This window comes from Taurulus bubalis, assembly GCF_910589615.1.
Source record: "Taurulus bubalis genome assembly, chromosome: 12".
Taxonomy (NCBI): domain Eukaryota; kingdom Metazoa; phylum Chordata; class Actinopteri; order Perciformes; family Cottidae; genus Taurulus; species Taurulus bubalis.
The window spans coordinates 5,073,751-5,093,813 of record NC_136600.1 but is presented as its reverse complement, the minus strand read 5'-3'; the positions used below and the strand labels follow the sequence as shown (position 1 = coordinate 5,093,813).

General features: G+C 44.4%; 1 protein-coding gene across 1 annotated transcript; it reads right to left on the bottom strand.

Annotated features, from left to right (window-relative positions):
- Positions 1–35: 35 nt before the first annotated feature.
- LOC306744943 (palmitoyltransferase ZDHHC3-A-like) lies at positions 36–10,098 on the bottom strand (the record flags this gene model as incomplete). The annotated part of the gene is made up of 6 exons (XM_079227650.1): positions 36–2,365; positions 7,490–7,620; positions 8,745–8,826; positions 9,033–9,129; positions 9,339–9,463; positions 9,757–10,098. 6 exons carry the CDS (start codon positions 10,096–10,098, stop codon positions 2,159–2,161), a joined length of 984 nt encoding a protein of 327 aa, XP_079083776.1. The 3' UTR covers positions 36–2,158.
- Between the last annotated feature and the right edge of the window lie 9,965 nt (positions 10,099–20,063).

Below are 20,063 nucleotides of genomic sequence, written 5' to 3'. Positions count from 1 at the left end.
CTGGAACACAAAATGTCTAGACATGCAAGTCCTGGTTGTGGGAAAAATATTTAATATTATATTTTATAACTCCACATTTCAGAATAAAAAACTTGGTTAAATGTATTAAGTTACATTTTAGATGTGGCACCATCTAGAGGTGGTATCAAATATGACACTGGTAGAAAGCAATGCACAGAGAAACAATGAAATATTTAGAAAATACATTTCTGAAAACTAAACAACAAATAACTAATAAAACAAACAGCTTGTGGCGGCTCGTCCTGTTTGGCCCGATGAATGTGCAGACGACTGATTCAAACAATCAAGTTGAATTTCATACATTTTTATGGTAAATAATTGTCATGGAAGTTTGTAAAAACAGAGAAAAGTCACTCAATGCTGTTTTATGATTCTTATTAAGGGCAACATCTTTTTTTTGAATGGTGATCGTAATGTGCAGACATATGAAATGTGCATATCTATTTTAGAATTTAAAAAATGAAACACAATTTGTTAAAATACTGTGAACGTGATAACAGGAGCGCCGCAGCAGCAGCCCCTGTAAAGCCCTTCACCGGTTACCTGCTCCACACGGCCGGTGAGGGCGGGGCCTCCGTGTTAAGGCAGAACGTGAAGTAAAATCCTCTTTCAGTGGCGTTCACCAGAGTCAGAGGCACAATCTCAATCACCACCCTTACGGACTTTGAGGCGCGCTCCCGCAAAGTCATTGAGGGTTTAGTTCTGTCCCATTATCACACCGTAGAGTGCTAGAGTCCATTTTGAGCCCTTTCCATAAGTCAGCATTAGATGCTGACTTTGCCTAAGGGAATTACCCACAAATCATTGCAATGTGACGTTAAACACTCAGTTCCCAATGGAAGCATGAAGACGTAAAAAAAAAAAAAAAGTTAAACAAAGAGACACGTGGGCGTTCAGCCCGATAAAATACATTTTCACCAGAACATTACGGATTAAAAGATAAAGACACATGAAATCAGAGAAATAAAACCAGAAATCACACATTTTGTTTTGACAAAAACAAGTAAACATTTAAAATGACTTCTCATCTTGTAAGGAAGACATTCAAATCAGTGAATAATAAAATAAATACACAATTGTACACAATATGTTGTTATGTAGTCACTTGATATGTTGCAGCAAAGTGCTGTCCCATTCATATTCGCACCAGTTCAAGCCCTCACAGACTCTCGCGCTCAGCCACTTAGCGGCTGACGTCAGTAAATCCCTGAGGGTTCAGGGTTTGAGGGTTTAGGGCAGGGGTGTCAAACTCATGTTAGTGAAGGGGCCGCATGCTGCCCAATTTGATCTCAAGTGGGCCGGACCAGTAAAATCAAAGCATATTAACGCATACATAATGACAATATTTCTCTGTTTAAATCATTGGTGAAGGTTTTTGGATGATAAACCCTATTTTAAAAAGGTATTTTTACAATAAACTAGAAACATAAAGACCAAAAATTCAGACATCAGCCCACTGTTTACCTGCCTGGGCTCTCCTCTGCAGATTCCCTCGCAGTTGAGCAATATTTATAGTAATGTCAGTGGTCTAATGAATTCTGACTTAAATGTTGTTGCTGCTAAACAACGGCGACCGGTATGACGGTATGTGAACAATTCATACCGTACGCACAACTGAGACTGGTATACCGGTCGCACAGCCCTAGCGTGCCCAGTGGTTCGAGACCCAGCTCAGCTTTCTTTCTTTTTTTCTGCAATTTCAACAATTATCCGCGGGCCAGACTGGACCCCCTGGCGGGCCAGATCTGGCCCGCTGTCCGTATTTTTGACACCCCTGGTTTAGGGGGGAGATTGAGATTGGGCACAGTCACCGCCTGCTCGCCTCAAGTCAGGGAGCACTTTGCAGAAGTGAAGGATGGTGCTCCGCCTCCTCATCGCCATAAAAGGACCCAAGATGCTGGTTTGGAAAAGGTTTTCACAAAAGTCTAAGTTTACTGCCGGCGCTGGAAGAGAAAGATGACGTCGTACGTGTGATATTTTCACGTACAGAAATTCTTCCAGGTATAAAAAAATATAAATACAACTTCCAGGTAGATTCTCTTTCTAGAAAGCCCCCGGTAGAGTCTGAAGTCCAGCAATTCCCAAACGTCTGGCGGGACGGGTGCTGCGACGGAACCGAGCGTCTTCCCTCCCGCAGCTAGTAGAGCGGCATCTCGATGACGTCCTCCTCGATGATCGGCCCCTGGGGGACGGGGACGTGCTCCGGCGGGCCCCTCCTGCAGCTCAGCCCCGAGAAAGGGCTGCACCACGACGGAGAGAGCGGGCCGCCGAACGCCGTCTGCAGGGCCTCCCAGCAGGGAACCTTGGCCCAGAGCCCGGTCTGGCCCTTCAGGCGCTCGATGCCCTGTGGAGACACAACAGTGAGGGTCTGAGGTCTCAGGGGGACACATGAAGAGGGTCTGAGGGGAACACGGGAAGAGGGGCACATGTGAAGAGGGTCTGAGGGGAACACGGGAAGAGGGGCACATGTGAAGAGGGTCTGAGGGGAACACGGGAAGAGGGGCACATGTGAAGAGGGTCTGAGGGGAACATGTGAAGAGGGTCTGAGGGGAACACGGGATGAGGGGAACATGTGAAGAGGGTTTGAGGGGAACACGGGAAGAGGGGAACATGTGAAGAGGGTCTGAGGGGAACACGGGAAGAGGGGAACATGTGAAGAGGGTTTGAGGGGAACACGTGAAGAGGGTCTGAGGGGAATACGGGAAGAGGGGAACATGTGAAGAGGGTTTGAGGGAAACACGGGAAGAGGGGAACACGTGAAGAGGGCCGGATGTCTTTGTGAACATGCACATCCAACACAACGAGGACACCGGGGGAACCAACGCACTGGGTTTTAGCTAACGGGTCCTGTTTCTCAGACACATCAGGCCTTTAGATTTTAATTAAAGGATAGTTTTGGATCTTTTACAAGACTCTTTAATTATACGTATGTTGAAGGAGCTAGCGGCCACTAATCAGTCCTCCGGTCCTCACTGGCCATGAAGAACAGCCACCATGAGGCGTCACCAGAATGAGCCATGGCATCTTGACACAGGTGGTTCAAGAGGGAACGCTTGATAGGGGACGGGGACTTGGACGCACCATGGGCTACAAACCGGGGTCTGACTCGAGGTAACGGGGGACTCGAACTGAGCCACCTTTCAAACAAGAACGAGAACTGGATCCAGTTGAGAGCCGGTTCCAAACTGCACAATCTATCAGAACTGTAAAGCTGAAAATGTGAGTTTTAGGATGATGTTATCCCTGTAAGTGAGACTGAAGCGTTTTCTGACAATATGCAGGTTGTGCTCTCGTGGAATGTGATGCAGTAGAACTACATTAAAAACACATCTACGAGCATTAGCTCGCTAACACATCTACGAGCATTAGCTCGCTAACACATCTACGAGCATTAGCTCGCTAACAGCCAACCCATCACAGTCCCATCTTCATTGTCGTGATGTATCCTGATGATGACACCAAACTATCTGAGAAATAATGTGTAGCACCATTAGCTTAGCATAGCTTGCCATTCAACAAAGCAGGTAGTATTAATTAATTTGTGCGAACTTGATTCTTTGAAAGTGACCCTCCGAGAAGATTCCCACTTGATTTGTCCAACTCGGCTGTCTGAAGAGCCAGACATGAAGCCCAGCTGGACTTCGTCCTCCATCTTTGGCTGTTGTGTGAAAGGCCAGTGAAGACAGGAGTTGTGGTTACTCTTTCAATGTTGATAAAACATGTGCATCGTGTAAAACTATAGGAAGAAGTTGATCCTTTAAGTACTTTTGCATCAGTCCTGATTCATTTGTTTTCTAAGAAACATGCCCAAAATGAATAACACTGTACAAAATGACTCACATGCACTTTGAAAATAAAATAAAACCTGCAGAAGACGCAAACAAGTCAAATGGTCAGAATGGGGCATGAATCATGTGACACAGAGCTCACTCATTCAGAATGTGTGGTAGAATCTGAAACAACAACAAACGAAGGATAAATGAAGCGTACTTTGGCCTAAAAGGTGAGATGAGCATGCTGGGGACTGAGGCTCGACGGGACGGCTCATGTGACCTCTGTGGCAAGCTTACCTCTCCTCAAGGTTACAAAGAGTTGTCTGCTTCAGAGCGCTTTTGGCAGAGCGAGTTATCAACCCAAGCAAAGGCATGACGTAGAGAGAACATGGCATGGGAAGAGGCAGTTTACAGAGTAGATATGGGGAGAATGACAGGCCAGTGGATGCAGGAAGTGAGGACTGTGTGCAGGAGAGCAGAACCTTCTGGAACCTTCACCCCCAGCAGGTGGAACCACACATGAGGGGGAGCAAGCAAACACATGTTTTTGCTTTGCAACTGAGAAGTATTTATTCCCTGCGCATGTGCCGACATATTTTTCAGAATTAAAATGTCCGTTAAAAAAAAAAAAAAAAAAAAAAACATCTCCACCACCATCCCTCTTAGCAGCGACGTGGCGTCATCGTCCCGGCCGGTTCACAATACATCACTACAGTAACCGCCACCATGCATCCGGATAACAAAGGTACAGAACAGAGCATGGAAACAAAGAGAGCAGTTCACACAGGAGAGCATCTTTAACAAAGAAATAAAGTGCCAGTTAGCATTTCTAGCACGTGTGTAAATATGAATGCGCAAGTGAACCGTGTTGAAGCAGCTGGACTAGAGAGGTGCAGAGAGGACGTCTGTTGCTTTCCAGCATGACACTGGTTCCCATTGGCTTCTGGATTACTGCAGAAAATAAGCTCTGCGGCAAACGTTTATGGAACAGCAAGACATTTTTCTCAAATGGAAACCACTTTGGCAGAAGTGAACCCGTTACAGGGCTAGAGGAGCTCACCAGGTCACATGACTTCACGTCTCCACCACTCAGCTACAGGACTAGCGGTCTAGTGAGGACGCTTAGTCTCACTTAGACACTACTGACGTATTTAAATGTCGTAGAACACGACGGTGAAATCCCTTAAACCTGTGTATCAAGCAGCTCCTATAAGCATATGAACGAGGAGTGCAAAGATGCAGAAAGCATCCGGACTCCTTCCTCCACCTTCCTGTCCTGCAGAATACAAGCAGCTCATGTCCAGCTGATGCAGAACATATTCACATATACATACGGCGTTCCCTCTGGCATCATACAAGTTACATTTGAATACTTTTTTTTTTTTTACATGTTAAAGATTTCCCAAATAAATAAAACTCCCATATTTCTCTCTCTCTCCCTCCTCTCTCCAATACAACACTTAAGGGACACACATGTTCAGGGGCCCACAGGGGCCTCACAGGGCCGCCGCTCTCAGGCCGTCACTCAGGTTCACTTTGTCTCAGTTCACTGACATTTGAATCAATTTGTCTCTTTTATGCCTTCCATGCTGATGTCTTATCGTTCGGATCCCAGTGTTTCCAGTACATACTGGTATTGTCCAGAGGGATGCAGCAGTGGAATGATCCAGGGGGAAACTAGTATTACAGGGAACCGATTGGTCGAGGCCCTGAGCTGATGGCCGTGTTGTATGAATGAGGTAAGTAAAAGACAAATGACTTAGTTTTGCACAACGTGGTATATCTAAGATATTAAACCAAACATCCACAGTAATGCTGGCACACGGTTCCTTTAGGTGTTGTATTTGGCCCCATTAAACAGAGGCAGCTGCAAAAACTAGTGGCAACAAGTTGAGCTTGCTCCTACTGGCAATAGGATCCCGGTTACTGAATACGTGTTGCAGCTGAAGTGTTCAGAGCGTTCGTGGCCTAAAGAATGGATCTGATGACCTGCTGGAACCCACCCCTTCACCCAACCCATCCCAGAGGCCACATCTGGATCCCTGATCCCTGTCTGACCCCAGCATGCTTTAAAAAGGGTCAACTTGTCCAAACTGCAGAAAGACTTTCCACTGACCACCAGTGGTTTGTAGCCATGCAGATCGTCTGGGTTTAACACTATTCTGACATTTTGTAGATTAACTAAAGAAAATATGTCAGATTTCTGAATAATGAAATTCTTATTGGCAGCTTTACATTGAATTTTTTTCTTCCATAGTATGGAACCCAAAACTAGCAGCATGGCCAGACATCACTAGGGATCAGTGAGACGACGTCTTCTAACTGAACTAACTCTACAGAGGGAAAGCCAGAGGAAACAGGCTTCTGATACAGAGATAACAATAAAAACAGATTTATCACAGTGTTTTCAAACACGATTGGCAAAATGAAAGTGCTTTCTTTTTCTCTGCAACTCAATGCACAAGGCAACATAAAAATAAACGCAAAGCGCACTTGGATGGCAAACCAGCAGCAGATGGAAGCTGTCCATGGCTAACGTGAGGGACATACGTGGAGATCAGGGTCAGCACGAGACCACCGGCTGCCTCAGGGTGGGCGGGGCTTCGATCACACCACATACTGGTAGGTCTCGGCCTTCCCATGGTCAGGGGTGGAGAACGGACTAAACCACAAAAAGGAGAAAGGGTGTCCAAATACTGCTCTCATGTTCATCCACTTAGTTTTTTTAGCCCATCTTCTCTCTTCCTTTTTCAACTGCTCTATGCCCTGAAAATGAGAGACAACCAAACTTCAGTTGGTGGGCTTTTGGTGACCAGCTACACAAACCAAATTCCAAAGACCGACTTTCTTCTTTCTTCAGCCCACTAAATATAAACGTGAACCCTTTCTAAACTCCTAAAGCTCTCCACAGCCTCCTGTGGCTGCTTGTGAGGATCCTACCCGTCCTCCTTGATGGAGAGATCACATGCCTCCTGTATATCTCACCTGGAGTTGCAGACAAAAAGAAGTTGTAAGCAGGAAAGGGAGTTTGGTTTGGTGAGCTCAACACAGCGGGCTGAATGATTCCTTCTTCCACTGATACATGGACAGACTAAACATCACATCTTGATCCACTACCTCTGGCCAACAGCGACGTCCGCAGCAGAGGAAGTGACAGCAGCATAGACCAGTCTGGGTTATGCTACATATTCATGGCTCCATTGTTTGACCCTTGTTAGGACGTAATATTCATATATAATGAAACTATTTGACTAAAACACAAAATAAGCATTTTGTCGTATTTCAAAACATAACTGGTATAAAAAAAAAAACATGAATAGCATAAGATAACATTACTATTTAGATTTTGTTGTTATTCTGTATTCTATTTCCAGAGTTTGAGGAACCTTTTCTTCTTTGGACTGTACTTTTGAGGTAACTGCCAAAATGAGGAAATTCCGAGCAAATGCCGAGGGTATTCGGAGTCATTTAGTGGAATTCACACATTGACATTCAAAAGCACTCATAGATATCAACGTTTCTTTCTTTTTGGCAGTTACTCCCTTCAGACAGTGTTTCCAGTCAAAGTTCAGACGTGCAGTCATCCAGTGGACTCTACACCCGGCTGCAGAACTCAGGAGGAGGACGATGTAAAGGGAGAAGAGCAGGAGGAAGTATTTGAGATAAGAGGGAGGAGGATCGAATGGGTCACTTACGGTCTCGTCGGTACAGATGGAGTGGACTTGGGTGCCGAACATCACAGAAGTGAAGATGAGGAAGAGGAGAGCCTCAAAGCACAGGAGGATGAGGAGGATGACTGTTGCTGGAGGAGAGAAGGAACTGCACTCTGGTGGGGAAGGGAAGTGAAGGGGCAAAAAGAAGATGGCCGCATGAGGAACTACAGCACACTACCACAGCTGATGGTGCTCGAGGGAAAGGGGGAGGCAGGTACATTGACCCAGGAAGATGTAGGCCGTCTGTGCCTACATGGACCGGGATGCATTGCTACGGTTGATAAAGAAAACTAAAACAAACTCGCACACAGTCAGAAGGAAATATTCTCACACCTAAACCGATGTAAATGTAACTGTCCATCTTCACAATTCAAGTTGATCTCTTGATCTCGAGACCTTAATCGCCCTGTCACTCATCATGAACACACTAAATAAAACTCACAAAACACGCCTTGGTCCGTGTTTCCCCTTCTCCCAACAATCACTGAAATCACTCCTTAATTCACAGAGGAAGGAAGACCCTGAGCCTCGTCTCAGTGCTGGCTCCAGATACAATGACCTGCTGCTCTTGGTTGTCTTTTTTCCAGCATATCTTCAGGATCCTGAAGGTCTTCGGCAGACCTCTTCCCAGTGAGGAGGACCAACACGGCCCTCTCCGTCTCTGGGCTGCTGGAGCAAACAGGAAAAACTGCCCAATACGGCAGAATGATTCTGGTTCCTCCAGAAGAGCAGCAGCAGTCTGAATATACGGCCAGCCAAAACACTTCCAAAGCTACACTGTAAAGATATTCGGCGTTGGGAACATATAGAAGGGACGAGAACCGTTTGAGCGGCTTTGAGCCCCCGAGCTACCAAAGCTGAGAGAAGCATTCTGTAGTTCATCCTCCTCTCAGATGGCAGGAGGAAGAACTACAGATTCTGCAGCTGTGGCCCAGAGACAGAGAACATCCGTAACTACAGGCGTTTTCTGTACATCATTTGGATCGGTTATATATATATATATATATATATATATATATATATATATATATATATATATATATATATATATATATATATATATATATATATATATATATATATATATATATATATATATATATATATATGTTTCTGTATCACGTTAAGAGTCATTTATTGTTTTATTTAATGTGCATCTTGACACAAACATTTCAAAGAACATTGTCAGTTTAGAAAGTACTTGAGGAAAAAGTAAAAAAAGAAACAGAACACTCACTTGTCCAATCATCTTCAAAGCAGTAGAGGAAATGGAAGACCACCATGAGCAAAGAGTGGAGAGACACGAGTGCGATGTACATCTGGGTTGAACAAAAACAACAATACAAAATGATTCATCACATACACTCACTGCAGTCATGTTCTGGGTAATCCCTCCTGTCTGCATCTGTAAAGCATCACAGACGCCACTAGTACAGACTCCTCCAGCCAAGATCACAGTGAACTCAACCTGATGGCAACGTGTTGGTGCAAACAGGAAACCTGCTTCAGTTTATAGCAGACTTACTGTGAAGAGCACAAAGTACTTTTGGTTGTTCTCCCCAACACAGTTGTTGACCCAGGGGCAGTGGTGGTCCATCTTGCGAATGCAGCGTTTGCAAACACTGAGAGAGAGAAGGGAAAGAAGTGATTGTAATAGAATGGAGACCGACTCGACTTTCCAACACAGCAGCAGCTGTGCACAAGTTAGACATGGTAGAAAGCGACGGGCACTATGTTCTGAGGCCTGCTCTTCTGGCACAAATGAACCAAAAGTCAGAATTCATGATAAAGCTGTGCTGTGACCCGGGTCCGAGTCCTCTCCTTAGCCAACCTGCAGTGGTGCGCTCGGTCCGGCTTGATGCTGCAGCACTTGGGACATTTGTAGACCACCTGGCCTGGTTTCAGCTGGAGGCTTTCTATGTATTCCTTGGTGGCGTTCCCTTTTGGCACCGCCCCCTGGCAGAAAAGAAACATGACCACACAGTAGATGTCATACGGCTCTTTAATCTTCACAATGAATTAAGTAAACATACCGTTATTATTTTATGAAGGAGAACATGAAGCTAAAGACCCTTCATTTAGGGGTAAACTATGGAACTAATAGATATCACTATGCAACTTCCCCAGCTGACTAAGACAATAATTTTTGCATTACAAGTTTTCTGAAATGTTGTGTTTAAATATGCAATATGAGTAATTGTGTAATGGTACAGACACACACTACAATAAACATCTAAATGTGTACTTACGGGGTCAGTGCACATGGCCCTGATGTGGGAGGCGAGGGCGAGGAAGGCCAGAATGTTGAACAGGGTCCCGTTCACGATGCTGTAGGTCAGATTCTTGGAGGGCAGCAGCATCACGAACAGCACCACAAAGTCTGCGTACAACACCAGCAGCCAGGTGATGACGGCGCACACGATGCCACAGACGTCCCTGATGAACCACATGGCGGAAGCCGCGGAGGAGGTGATGACGTCTTTGGAGATAGGGATGCGCTGCTCGGCCTGCAGGCAGCTGGCCCCGGACCCGGTCCGGCCCTGGCCGCGCCCGTGCTCCACATCCCTGCATCTGTGCACCGGGCTCTTCATCCTTCATCTAAGCTCGACGCCCGCTGCTGCTACCGGATCCACTGGGGGACTCAGTCTCAGTCACCGCATACTGCAGGAGGAGTCGGAGCAGGAGGAGCAGCAGGAGGAGCAGGAGGAGCAGCAGGAGGAGGAGGCGGGTCGGTTCCGAGGCCACGGTCCGGTCCTCTAGAAGAAGGGAAGAGCCTTTCGTCAACAGGACCAAACACTTGCTACGCCAGCCAAAGAAGGCTGAAACGTGAAAGTAGGAAACCTGAAATGGGGCTGAAAGAATACTGAGAATACTCATCTGATATGATTTTCAACATTTTTACATAATCTCATTTTCATTGAAAAACTTTCACATGATTATGGAGTTTTTGTGTAAATCTGTACCAAACATTGTTTACTGTTTAACGCAATGTTTAAAATATGATGTGTCGGCCAGGGTCTCTCTGCAGCACCACAATGTTGTATTTATGTATTGACTGTACACTGAATAATACCCATCTAGTGATTTAAAAAGTGCAGTAAGTCATATTGCAGCTTTGAACCACTACAAACCTGAAATAGTCGTATTCATCAGATCGATCTCGGTTTGTATTTGTAAACGATGAGGCCTCAATTACCACCGCCGTTTGCCATGGAGTTCCACAAGATTCTGTGCTTGGACCAATTTTATTCACCTTATATATGCTTCCTTTAGGCAGTATTATCAGAAAACACTCCATAAACCTTCACTGTTATGCCGATGATACTCAACTATATCTGTCGATCAAGCCAGATGAAATCCACCAGGTCGCTAAACTTCAAGCGTGTCTTAAAGACATCAAAACCTGGATGACCTGCAACTTCCTGCTGCTGAACTGGGACAAGACTGAAGTTATTTTACTCGGCCCAGAACACCTCAGAAATCAAGTATCTGATGATATGAAGAGAGATCACATTACTCCTGTACTAGCTGCTCTCCACTGGCTTCCTGTAAGATCGAGAATCATATTTAAAATCCTTCTCCTTACCTACAAAGCCTTAACTGGTGATGCACCATCATATCTTAAGGACCTTATAGTGCCATATCACCCCACGAGAGCATTACGCTCACTGAATGCAGGGTTACTTGTGGTTCCCAGAGTGTTAAAAAGTAGGTTGGGGGCTAGAGCTTTCAGTTATCGGGCTCCTCTTCTGTGGAATCAGCTTCCACTTTCAGTCCGGAGGGCAGATACAGTCACGTTATTTAAGAGTAGACTTAAGACTTTCCTCTTTGATAGCGCTTATAGTTAGGGCTGTTTCAGGCTTATAGTTAGGGCTGGCTCAGGTTTGCCCTGGTCCAGCCCCTAGATATGCTGCTATAGGCCTAGACTGCTGGGGGACATCTTAGGATACACTGAGCGCCTCCTCTCCTTTTCGTCCTCTTTCACTCCTCCTGTCATCTTCACCTCTTCTTTCTCTCCTTCTGAATAAATGATTGTCTCTTCAATGCATATTACTAACTCTACTTTCTTTTTCCATGGATTCGTGGCTGACTGGAACCGGTCCTGCCTACTGCCATGGCCCTGCTGATGGAACCGGCCTGGAACCAGGCCTGACAGCTGCCATGGCCCTGCTGATGCCCTTCCTCTCAACCTCCTTCTGCTTAATGGATCGTGGCTATCTGGATCACGGACCATGCCTAGTACTCATTATATGAATAGTTTCTGTCATATTCATGTAATGTGCTGTAACTTTGTTACGTTGTTCATTCTGGTCACATGACATCTATTGCTTCTGTCCATCCGGGGAGAGGGATCTTTAAATAAAGAAGCCGTCTAAAATGCTACACCTGAAATAAAGTAATAACGTACATGACTCAGCAGACTAGGGTAGAAAGCCAGAACCACCTGGTGAGGGTTCTCCTGCTCTACATTAAAACATGTGATGTGGGCTTCTTATCCAGAATGAAAAGCTGGAACTAAATAGTTCCTAAAAAAAAAAAATTACCGGCAACAATTTTGTTTTGATCATTCATTCTCTTTTTTTTGTCAGTCAACTAACTGTTGCCGCTCTCGTCGGCCGGTCGCTCTTCAGGTCCAACACAGCAGTGGGCTGTGAACTCACAACTAAGGTGAGCTTTGTGCTCGTAAAGTGCGACACCAAAACAAAGTGTGTGACGCAGCAGGTGTGTGTGTGTGTGTCAGGACTGAACCACTAGATACGGAAACACCCACTGCACTTTCCTGTTCTCCAGTAAAACCGGTCCGTGGACGAAGGCAAGCGGAACTTTCTTACATTGATCACAAAATACTGTGCATGCACAGAGTAACAGTGGAAGAGACCATAGTGTGATTGAGGGGGGGTGGGGGGGGCACTGCAAGGTGGTAAACCCCTGATGGCAAAATCAACTTCAGTGTATAGTCCTGTATGATAGGCGAGACAGTGTGGAGCCCTGTACGGCAGGTGAGACCGTTTACAGGCCTGAGACTGTGTGTGTGCGTGAGACAGCTAGCTAGCCGCTGGCTCGCGCATGTTGCAGAGACGAACCCCGCGTGCTGCTCCGGTGAGCGGGCTTCCGTCCATCCGTGACGCGGCGGTCTGCCTGCTTAGCGCCTGCTTAGCGCCGGCTTAGTGAGCGTTACCTCCCGCTGGCTCTCACCTGAAAGACGGACTGCCTTCGGGGCTTCCTCGGTGGCGCTGCTCGGTCGCTCCCCCTCGATACACGCAGCTTCCGGTCCTTCACCAACAACAAGACGTCATGACGTAGGGGAAGCGAGCCAATGGGATCACCGGAAAGGTTTCAAGCCTTCCCACACGTCACAGGACACGTCCAGACACGCCCATCTTCCAGGTGTGTTTATTTATCCTTCATCATAGTTTTAACACACTCCAGGCGCCGACGAGTTCATTATATTCATGTAATTATAACTATAATTATAATAAGAAATGCTGGGCTCGAACACACTAAATAGGATTTCAGTGAAAAGTAGGGATCAGATGTTTTCTCTCGTAGCTACAGACATGATGATTAGGATGGAATAAGGAGTAGTAAGTACCACTATTACGTCCCGCTTCCATCATTATATTGTTTGGACCTAGTTTTTGCATTTCAACATTATTGTGCATAAATAAGCCCAATGATATTGTAATAATCACAGTTTTGTTTTAGCCATCAATGTGTAATCTGCAATGATGCACTGACAAGCATTTCTCCCCTGGAGATCCGGCGACCCAGAAACCGGGCTGAGAGACCCCACATGCCCTGATCATCACATGGTGGATTTAATACATCGTTATGTCGTATCCTGTTGTTGCCTTCCTCTGGTGGCGTCTGCTGGGTACATGTTTGAGCTGGGTTGGGTTTGAGATAGATTCTGTTCGGATGGCTTTGGACATCTTTATGCTAACAGAGGTGTAATAAAGTGGTTGTTGCCTCCTTCCAGATGAGTTAGTAGGTAGTGCAGCAACAGGCATGGAGTGAAACAATGTGGGTGTTCTGTAACCAGTGTTGGGGTAGTTACTCAGAAAAAGTAACTAGTTGCACGTTACTAGTTACTTCTGAAAATTGTAACTAGATTACTTTACTAGTTACTGCATTTGAAAAGTAACTTCACTACTAGTTACTTTACTTTACATTTTTTTAAGCAAATGACTGCAAAGATACATGGACAAACATCATGGCCCTTTCATCACTTTATTTTACATTTTCAATAATAATTTATTATTATTAATTAATATAATTTCCAATAATAATAATCGCGCGAGTCACACGACACTTCCTGCATGAACAATCTACCGTAAATGTCGGGTCACGAGCCGCTACTACCTTCAGTCAGAGTCCCCGTTAGCTCCCCGCTGTAGCCGGCTGGGGCTCCTGCTAGCGCTCCGTCACTTCCCCACTAACTTCCGCTAACTCTCCGTTAACTTCCGCTAGCTCCCCGAAAACCACCGAAGATAGCGGGAGCAGGCTCGACACCCGACTTGGGCAGAGGGGTCGCGGGCAGTAGCAGCAGCAGCGCTAGCTAGCAGCTTGTTGCTATTGTTCATGCAGGAAGTGTTGTGTGACTCGCGCGCCACTAAAAGAGAACTTTTCGGACTGGTAAAAATGGCTTGGGTAACGCAGGAAAGCGCGTTCCTGAGGTCTAGTAAAGTAGTGTAGTTACCAATATTTTGAGTGTAATGCGTTACTTTACTTCGTTACCTATAATAGTAATATTGTTACTGTAATCCGTTACTTTGTAACTCGTTACCCCCAACACTGTCTGTAACAGTGTGGTTCAAACAATCGTTTGCCATGGCGAACGACCTCGTCTCTCAATTGGCACCAAAGGAGACTCGATGATCACGTTACACCCACACGACCTGCGAGAGGGCCGGTTTCCCTCAATGACAAGTAAACAATCCTACAAAATTAAGTTTCGAAACGTTGTTCTCCAAATGCTAGAAGGCGTATTTGTAAAACATGCATCGAGGCCGCAGGCCCAGAGACAGAGAATCTGATTGGGTGACTCCGGGTGACAGTGAAGTCACTTGCTGGGTGAATGAAACCCCCAATTATGATGTGTTATTGTTTATAAATCATGACCAATACAATACAATGAAGCATTAAAGAATAAAAAACAGAGGGCTCCATCATCACGCCAGTCACAAGAGGGCAGATTCACACAGAATAACTCATGACTCATAACTCATGACTCATTGCTCTGCAGTGATTAATGTTGCTGGTTTCAGATTTACAACATATTCATTGGATGAATTTGTTACATGAAGTGCGATGCAGGATTTCCCCCCAAACGTCATGCTTTTTTGCATTGATCTATAATTGTATTTACTCCAAAGGAGCATTTGCACAGATAAGCATGGAGGCAGAGCCGTAACCTGTATGTTGGACCCACCAACAGACGCTAGAGTGCGGAGCAGAGTCATCAAACTACAGTTCCACTGCATTCTGCAGCAGTAGCTGCGGGTTCAACGCAGTCACGTCTGCATTGGGATTCAAGAAGTTAAAATAGTTGTTTTGCCATTTTCTGGGTCAAAATGAATGAATGGCCCTATGATCAGAATCACCCCTTTGTCTTTCATCCGGCCTGCTGTGAATGCCCATTCAGTGCAGCAGCAGCAGCACCACCATCACCACCACCATCACACACCAAAGGTGCAGCAACATCATCATCATCGTACCCCTCTTCAATATTTATCAACAGATACCTTATTTTAGAAGTTATACTACTGCTGGGTGCAACGCACCTGGACTCTCTTTGGCATGTGCCAAAATATAATTTTATATAAACTTTGTTAATCATTTTGTGTTCTAAGTACATTTTGAATTAGATGTTTTCTTTTTTACAATGTGGTTTAAACTACTTTTTTTCTGAGTTTACAGTTTTGCTGCCGTTTGAAGTTTTTCCTGATCCGATGTGAGGTCCTGGGACATGGATGTCGTATGTACAGATTGTAAAGCCCTCCGATGAAAATTTAGTAATTTGTGATTTTGGGATATAAAAAATGAATGGAATTAAATATGAGAGCAGCACAGCAAATATGAACCTCCTCTGCCCGCCATGCACAACACCCAGCAGAGTTCTGTCACCTTGAAGTTGCATGTAGCTGTAGCTGTGCAACTTCAAGGTGAAAGTGAAACATTGGGTCCTTGTGGATTCTTATGTCTGCCACGAGAAAAATATTAACTCGCCTCCTCAGACAAAAGAAACCCCCCGAAGACCTTTTATAATAAATAGTATTTAAAAAAATGTAATTATAGAGCAGCTAAATAAAAATGAGTCTGGATTAACCTTTGTCTACATCGCAGCGTTTTCTATGTATCAGAGATAGGAAGCTGGTGTGCATGCCTCACTGTTATATGTTTGGTGCAAGGTCTAAGGTTTCAAACTAAATATGATTTTTCTTCATCATTGCATTGCAGCTGTGGCTGCACTCCAGGGTTCAGAGCAGAAATGCCCCAATTTACTGGCTTCACATGGACAAAAAAACACACTCCATCTCTCAACAAACCAGAACCACTTATATAACGGTAACTGTGCAGCATGTACATGACCAACCCACTGATTTATTCAATTTTCTATGTATTCATTTAGTTTAAAACTGTAAAACACACATACTATGAACAAAAACAAAATACCATTCCCTTTGTTAAGATAACTTTGGTGGATTCAACAAAGGAGGTTCTGTCTGTGGGACATTGTAAAGCCTGCTGCGTCGTATCAAACCCCTAAATTTTACTGCTCAGCCACCAAAAGCATCTTTTCATTTCCATCACAATGTAGTTCTTTTCTGCCTATTTCCTCTTGCCAATAGTTTTCTTTTGGGAAATTGCCTCTGGCCCATTAAGAGCAGGTACTGGATTTGGAGAACACTATTACACTCATCAGTTTCTTATGAAGGGCTAACAGAGTGCAATTTTCTCAATATTCTCAGAAGATTTGTTGTTTATTTGTATCTTCTTCAAGCTCATCATTTCTTACTCAATAGTGTCTCAACTAGGTCTTGCTTAGAAACTATTTAGCCATCTGTTTGTTGCAGACAACGTTTACATCCCACTGCGGTAATACATAATTCCATAGGCTTTTTCAACCTGTGAAAATGGCAATATCGACTAATGGAGAATTCAATTTAAAATACCCACCTATACATATTCATTGCAATCATCATTACTCATTCATCTGTTGGTGATATCTGACATTTTGACACCGGGAAAAGCACATGGTGTAAATAATCAAACTATTGATGGCTGAATTCCATTTAGCTGCTTCAGTTTCTAGGTCCTGGTACTGGTCATGCTGGCTGGTCATGCTGGCTCTCTGTCACACCGCCATGTGCTGCAGTGCTGTTAGCACGGTTAGCATGGTTAGCACGGTTAGCGATGACCCGCTGGCTTGCTGTCAACATGATGAGAGCCGTTGAGAAGCAATCAAAATGCTCCCAATCTCGATTATTGCACTTTTAATGTAAAACCTGTGCCCTTCCTGCTCTGACCGATCAACATGTCTACTGTGAAAAAGACCTGTTCACATTGAAACAAGCTGACTTCAGAATTATTCTTAGGCACTTTGAGTAATTTCATGCTGGTGCTTCATTGATTTGCACTGCATAGCGTCGTATGGTTACCAATCACCAAGGAGGACTCCTGCCTTGACCTTTCACTAAGCACTGCCTCCCGCTGCTACTGTCAGAGCTACCATGCAGCCCACACTGTCTCTAGCTGCACACTAAATAAATATCCTCAGAGAGAAGCAGACAGAATTGTCTAGATGCATTTGAAGTATGTATCCAATATGTCAAACTTAGTAACTAGCGTAGCATAGAAGAGCTATAGCTAGTTAATGATGTGCTAGGATACTCTGCTAATGTTAGCTGCACAGGTTTTAAGTAGAAACGTAACATTTAAGAGACCTACCAGTATCTCTCTCCAATGAGCATCGCCATTACGTTTAATCATGACGTGCTCCAAACCCACAAAGCCTGAAAATGAAGAACATCTGAAACCACTGCATGAAAGTCTTTGGAGGGAGCTTGATAGCTGCCAGAACGCTTGCAGCTGGACGATGCTCGGCTATGATTAGCCAATCAGCATTCAACTCCGACGTGGACAGTTTTACGTATCGTGACCAGGGCTGTTTCTAAACATTTTACGGTCTCTAAGCAACATCTTTTACTTGTTTTAACAACGTTTGTTTCTCGAGATGCAATAGGAGAGGGGTTGTGGGTTGTGTGGAGAAGTGGATGGGCCAAGCAAACAGGATCCACAACCAGAACTCCGATGTTTGAGACAAGGCGTCCCATGCCGTTGTTTTTCTAAGTTACGTTGGTTATGTTTGTGACGCGTTATCCTGTTACGTGGTTTCCATATACATTTTTCTTAGTTGAAGTACTTAATTTAACCCCTACTACAATGTGTTTTTTTCTAAACCTCCCAAAGTGGTTTTGTTGCCTGAACCTAAGTGCGTCTGTCTCTCGGTGACGTGGCGTTTAATGAGCCTGAAATGTGTAATAATGACATGCGGGAATGTTGTGCAATTTATACGCCCTCCCACGAGATTGGGTTGAAATAAGATGTTTTTGTGTCTCAAGTGGGTGTACGTCCAACTATACAACAATCTGACATGCACCTGCACCACCCAAACTAAGCTGTCTCCATACAAAGGTCATAAGAGGAAAGAAGGAAAAAACACAAACACATTGTCAAACCTCCATACAGCTGTCTCTGCTGAGACGTATGGCAATGCACATTCACCTTTCTCTCAGACGCTCATGTGGTAGTGAGTTCTTTATCATTTGCTTGTGATATAACATGCATCTGCTGAGCGCCACGCAGAATAATGAGGGCTATGTGAATTCTAGCCGTGCAGGGAGCCAAGGGAAGGGGTGGGGACAGAGTGTACGCCTAATGAGCTTTTATGCTATGTGTCCAGACACGGACAGACTCATGTTCATCACTCACTGCCCTCTCTGTAATGCCTTCCACTCAGCACATCAGCTCAGCGGAGCGATGCGTAAACTCTCAGAGAGATGTGAACAAAAACACTTGAGGAAAGAAAATGAAATAGTCTTTGGGATATTCGTCATGCCTGTCATGAGGGAAGTTCTTCAAACGTCAGGTTATTCTGGCTAGTTTCATAAATGCTTCATTACAAGTGTGAAATGTTTTAATTTTAGATGGAAATCATATAAGAGAGACCTCAATGTATCCTAACTTTCTAGGCATACTGCCTTAATGCCGCAGCAGAAGATGTTTTTTCCAACTGCTGCTTACTCATCTTCGTTGAATGGTTTATAAAAGGAAACAACGAGACTGATAACATTCACCAGGGACATACTGTCTGCGAACCATAGATGTACAACGAATCGATCTGCAGCCACAATGAAATAAATGAGTTGAATGTTGCTTTTGCTCTGCCAAGAAAATCCCTTTGTAGAAGACTCTTTACTTGAGCTTCAGAAGAACACACTATGCAGCAGAGAAAATGAGCAACAAGCTGCTCTTCTGCATCAAGTTGATAAACATATTGAATGAATCAAATGTACCAGAATGACAAAACAGAGAGAAAAAGGGAGAGGTTCAGTGTCCTTGTGCTGATATCATAAATGAGCATACTGACAAAAAAAAGAAAGAAGAAAAACAAAGAAATGGATGAAAAAACACGTGTCGCAGCCTTGGTGAGGCAGCCTTTCAAGGCTCCAACAACAGCGTTCCCTGTCTCTCCCACATGAATCTAATCCCCAGCACAAGACCCCTCGAGGACAGGTTCCCTTCGGCTCTTTATATCAGAGCCTTTTGTCCAGAATTATGACAAAACAAAAAATGACAAATAATCTTCTAAAAGGCCTCTAAATCAAAAGGTTGTTTCAGCAGCTGGCAGCAACAAGTAAGGTTTTTTACATTACTCTTCATTTAATTCAAGCTTTTACATTCACAATGTTTCATCAAGAATTCAGCAGGGACTCTCAAACTAAAGACTTGCCTATGTGTTGTCAGATATATAATATAGGAGTGCATTACTGTAAGTGCATGCTCACCACGGTTCTGAGTTTTTAAAGCCTAATGTAGCCACATAATAACATGCTCAGAATGCTGTGTCTGGCCATGGCTATATTGGCAGAGGAGACCAAATTAATCAACCAATTATGGTTACATGAGGAGAAGCTACTGCTATAACATTTTACCTTAAAATACAAGCAGAAATGTACAACAAAGGTCGGCTGTGTAATGAAAGAACGGCAAGCAGAATAGGACGAACACTCTGTGGATGAAACTAAGAGTCATACATTACCATCCCTGCTCCCACTTTGTGATTCATATGGCTTTGATAATCTTTCAATGGGAGCTCACCGATAAGTGACAGGTCTTCCATCGCCATGGCTCACTTGAGCAACTGTAGGAGTTCTAATGGTTGTAACTAATAGGAATTGGGTTTTCTTTAGGAAATAGGAACCAAAAAGGCTGCAGCCCCGTTACGAGAACTGGGCAATGTTTGTGCCAGAACTGTGTCTTGTGCTTTAAA